We start from the raw sequence: 4949 nt of genomic DNA, 5'->3' as shown, positions 1-4949 counted from the left end.
GAGTATGGCGTATTAATGAGAAGGGCCAATAGCTAGAATCAAGATGTATAAAAAATAGTTGAATATATAAGCCCAACCCCCAAGGAACATAGGTTCTTGTTAATACTTCAAGGTTTTAGAAACAGATCCGTTGTCTAGTAGACAATTATCTACACCACTTCAACAGGATTAATGGATACACCTCAAAAACTAACTTATTTTTTCAACCCTCTAACAATCCCCCATATACATTACTATAATGACAACACTTTTCCTCACTATCTTACGTTAACTACCTTGGTCTACATAGGCAGGATACAAGGTTTACACTAGGAAAAGCTAGGGTAAAGTCTACTTGAAGAGAAGCACTCAAGGCTTGTAGCAGCCTGGAGCAGCTAAGCCCCACATGGTACCCTAGTCACAACACAATATACTTAGGGAGGCCCAAAACCCTGGCTTATACTACACACTACTTATAAATAAAACACACACCTAGCCAGTAGCACGATACCTTAATACTAATTAACTTATCTGTGAAATAACCCCAGCAAGGGGTTAGAGAAGAGAGGAGTAGGAAAAGGAGGAGACAGAGCCACACAGGAGAGATGTTGACCCAAGCACATTAGTCCAGAGAAGGAGGGACCAGCACTCAGTCCTTGAGCTCTCTCACGTTGTTATTGCCGGGAAGCTACCTAGTTGATCGTGTAGCTACAAACAATACAAGTCTTCACTGGCCTTCATTACTAGTTACTTTAATAGTTCTAAGAATAGCTAATAACTAGTTCAATATTATATTTAATCAACAAGCTCCGAGTCTGAATGCTCTGTGAGAAACAAGAATCATCATACGTTTGGCAAGGATGACGGGAATACTGCAGAACCAAGCTTTAAGGGGTCCTGCATGTAATTGTTATTGTAATTGACTCCTTCTCACATGATCTAATCCTATCAATTAATGTAAAGTAATTATTTAGAACGCAAATTGACCTCTGGATTCCATCTAAGGAACCCAGGGTCGTAACACTCCTCCCCCCCTTCAGAGAGAAAAAAATGTGGCTACTAGAATAGTAGTAACAGTAACAGTACAGTATAATCACGTTATTAATCATAAAACTCAATGAGATGGAGGTTACACCACAGGCAGTGATAAAATAATAAAAAGTTTACTCAAAGTAAACTACAACACACAAGATACATGTATGGATCTATGGAGATAATAATAATAATGGTGACAGCAGCGCTCCTCTGGTGGCCGCCGGCAGCTTACATCAGCTGATGAGTTAAAGGGATCATTGGGCAACTTCATCCACGTCGCTCCTCACTCCTCCACGGGCCGGCCACACGCTGTCTTCACCAATCAGTAGAATAATATATACGTGCTGTCCCACAGCCTAATCTACTCCTATGACTTATATGCACTCTAATAAATGCCTAAGCATAATAATAGGCCTATTTTGCCTAACAACCAAGGGAAATATGGGAGGGAAAATTGATCTACCTTAACATATCCTGTCTTCAGTCCAGTCGCCGTTAGCTGGGCACTCCATTCCTTGCATTGTTCCTCAGCGTTCCAGAAGCATCACCAATCCATGGGCGTCGTTAAGATCCTCGTCATCTCCGTGCTCATTCCCTGAGTGAAGTTCCTGGGCGTTAGCTCGTCCAGTCGTCACTGCACACGTCGTCCCCTCAAGCACTCCTTCACGGAGACCACACTCAAGGATTAGGATGCATCTTCTCCCTCCTGAGTTCCTAGTGGACGTGATCCAATCACCACAGCTCTGAATGCTTTGGAGTTCCACTGACGGCGAGTCACTCACTCCTCCTGCCGTCGTAACTCTCTCGACTTCTCCTAGACTATTTGCACACGGTCCTCGGCGCCCTTACACCGCTGGATTAGGCTTCCTCGCACTTTCCTGAAGTACTGCAGTCCTTGTTAGTCACTATACATTCGTCAGGTTGTGTATGTCCACTTAAGGAGGCTCTTAGACCTCGGAACTCTGAGAGCTCAATCGGCGCACGTCTGCTCTTAACGAAGCGCCAAATATCTCTGAGGCCTAGAGCGACAGGCGGCGGGCCAGGTCTCTCGGTGACGTCACAGACACAGGGGCGGGCTCTGATTGGTCAACGAAGTCATGTGACCTCAGGCAGCCAATCACCGACCGGCGGGGCGCCGTACACAAAATGGTGGATTTGCAGGCCAGAGGGCGTCATTTTGTTGTACCCAGGGCGCGACTTTTCCACTTCCCTGCAACTTTACAAATGCAAATTCAACCCCAAATAAGCACCCATTCTGGAAGTCTCATACCTCAAAAAATTCCCTGCACCTCAGAGAACCTGCAGGTAAGCTGATATGACTCTTACAGTTGGCATACGGGAGAAACTGGAGAGGGCACCGTCATAGTATGTAGCTCCAAGGAGCCGTAGGGGCTCCCCCACAGAAAACCATTGTTGAATGTAATGAAATGCCATTTTTTGGGTGAGCCCTGGAGGCTCCCTTACAGCCCTTCCTCCCCATGGCCACTTACTTTTCGTTCATATTTATTGGGGTTGCTAGCTGCAACCATGTTGTATTAGCATACAGATTCACTGATTTGTTCTTCTGTCCGCAAAGAAATTGAATATGGTCAATATTCAATATGGTCTCCTTCAGCACCTTGAGCAGCCAGCACATTTGCTCGTTCATTTCCACAGATTCCAACATAGGAGGGAATCCATAGAAATTTGTTTACTCTTCCCTGATTGGTTAGTATTTTCACAGCTCTCTTGATTTCAGCGACTATCGTAAGATTTTCTGCCCGATTTTTACTAAGGCTTTGTATCGCTGTGTTTGAATCAATGAAGATCACTGCACCATTAGTATTTCGTTCAAGGAATCTTAACGCCATAACAATGGCAGTTAGCTCTGCTTGCGTCGAAGAGACATAGTTCTCCATACGAGTTTTTTCTTCATTTTCGCATTGAAAGTCATTATTACTAATTATAGTGTATGCTGCACCAGCCATGCCATTGACAGGATTAAATGACCCATCAATATAGATTGTATCTAATTCATTTCCACCTTTATAAATTTCCTCAAGATACCTGTGCCTTATTTCTTGTGGTATCATGTTGAACTTTTTCTGCAGGGAGGGGGAGGAGGAGGATGCTGCATCATTCTACTTGTGCCTAACCGTTCCTCAGCCTAACCGTTGGGGTCTTTATGAGCCGCGGGCCGAGTTTTGCTCCCCCCCCCCCCTAGCTATCTGAATTTTTGCTCAATCTTGTCTCGCAGATGTTTCTCTTCCGATGAAGCTAGGAAAGTTAAGCCATTGCCTTTCCCGCTCTTTAATCGACTCTTCCCTCGCTATTTGAAGCACAGTTTTAAATAGCTCTTAGTTGCTTTCAGTGTTCCGGGATGTCTCCGGTACTCTCTACTCACGTGCCTTATATTGAGCATCTTTATGTAATCATTCTCATACTATTTTATTGTCTTCTTCTAAGAGTTACTTCACCCAATCGTACGGCGTGGAACTCCGAGACAGCTCTCTATTTGGTTATTAAGGTCATCAACAAATTTATTAATGACTGCTGGGATTTGGTAGTCCGTGAACCTGTCACTCATCTTGTTTATGAAATGTGGCCTCATATCTGGTCCGAGCGACAACCCTTTTCTTTTATTTGTCTCTTTCCTTCTATTTCTCATGTCGACGGTGCTAACCAGTGCCCAGTGGTCACTACATAAACTGTGTACAATGTGTGTACTCGCATCCGTGCCCTATGCATTCAGCAGAAGAGCATAGACTAATCTCACTCCTCTGAGGAAAGTTGGCTGTTCATCTCCCAGGACCCTGAGGTTTTCACTTCCCCTAACAAAGAGTGACAGTTTCCGTTCAGTGACATTGGACTGATGACAGTTGGCATCAAGGTGTGGGTACCTGTCATTAAGATCTCCAACCTGCAGGGTAGGTTCTTCATTCATAAGTCTCCGTGGTGTAGTGGTAAGACACTCGCCTGGCGTTCCGCGAGCGCTATGTCATGGGTTCGTATCCTGGCCGGGGAGGATTTACTGGGCGCAAATCCTTAACTGTAGCCTCTGTTTAACTCAACAGTAAAATGTGTACTTGGTTGTAACAACGATTCTTCGCGGCGGGGATCGTATTCCAGGGACCTGCCCGAAACGCTACGCGTACTAGTGGCTGTACAAGAATGTAACAACTCTTGTATATATCTCAAAACAATTAACAATTTCAGGTAATGTGTAACATAAACTTAAACTTGACAGTGCTGAGGCTAGTACTAGATATTTATTCCAGTCTTCACTCTGTCTCAGCTGGGATAACCTGACGGTGGCTAGGATCTACAACCCTGATGCGAACATTACAACACTTGTGCAGAGTTTGAATCGCATTCAGGACTTCAACTATACGTACCTCAGTGTGAACAAGAGTGGCCAGGGGGGCCTCACTCCCGCCAACGTTAACTCCACTGTCACCTACGCCCTCTGCGAGTTCCGTGGTCCTTTAGGTAAGTTGATGGTTGGGGAGGTAGTGATAATGATGTGATGATGTCATAATGGTCGTGTTTGTAATGGTAATGTTGATAGTGATTGCAGTGGTGTCAGTAATAGTGATAGTGTGGTGATAACGGTGGTGGTTGTGAGGATTGTGTGTTGGTGGATTTGTGTTTTACTAAGGATAAGACACCTGTATGAACAGATTTCTCATCTTTCCACATGAATGGTATCTCTTCTGGCAGTGTCTATAGTGCAATGCAGTCATCTACTATATGAATGATCTGGGGAAATAACTGCAGAAAAAACTTGTGGTCATGTGACTATTTTCACTCCTTTTGTCACTCACATAAAATAAAATGCTTGGGATTATAACCAGAAGCGTCAGTAATATATACACAAACAACATCCTTCAATTATATTTGGCCCTGGTGAGACCAGTACTGGTCAACGTATTATATATTGGATAAAGATTAATTAA

General features: G+C 44.1%; 1 protein-coding gene across 1 annotated transcript in view; it reads left to right on the top strand.

Moving 5' to 3' along the window:
• The window catches only part of LOC138355509 (uncharacterized), a 25883-nt gene extending 21136 nt beyond the window's left edge, over positions 1-4747 (top strand). The window contains exons 4-5 of the mRNA XM_069310707.1: positions 4289-4482; positions 4674-4747. Of these exons, the coding sequence (XP_069166808.1) occupies positions 4289-4482; positions 4674-4747 (268 nt within the window). The remainder of the gene's footprint in view (positions 1-4288; positions 4483-4673) is intronic.
• The last annotated feature ends 202 nt before the right edge of the window (positions 4748-4949 follow it).

This window comes from Procambarus clarkii, chromosome 67 (assembly GCF_040958095.1).
Source record: "Procambarus clarkii isolate CNS0578487 chromosome 67, FALCON_Pclarkii_2.0, whole genome shotgun sequence".
NCBI lineage: Eukaryota > Metazoa > Arthropoda > Malacostraca > Decapoda > Cambaridae > Procambarus > Procambarus clarkii.
Note: the sequence above shows the minus strand (reverse complement) of the source record. Positions and strands in the feature narration are given on the sequence as shown.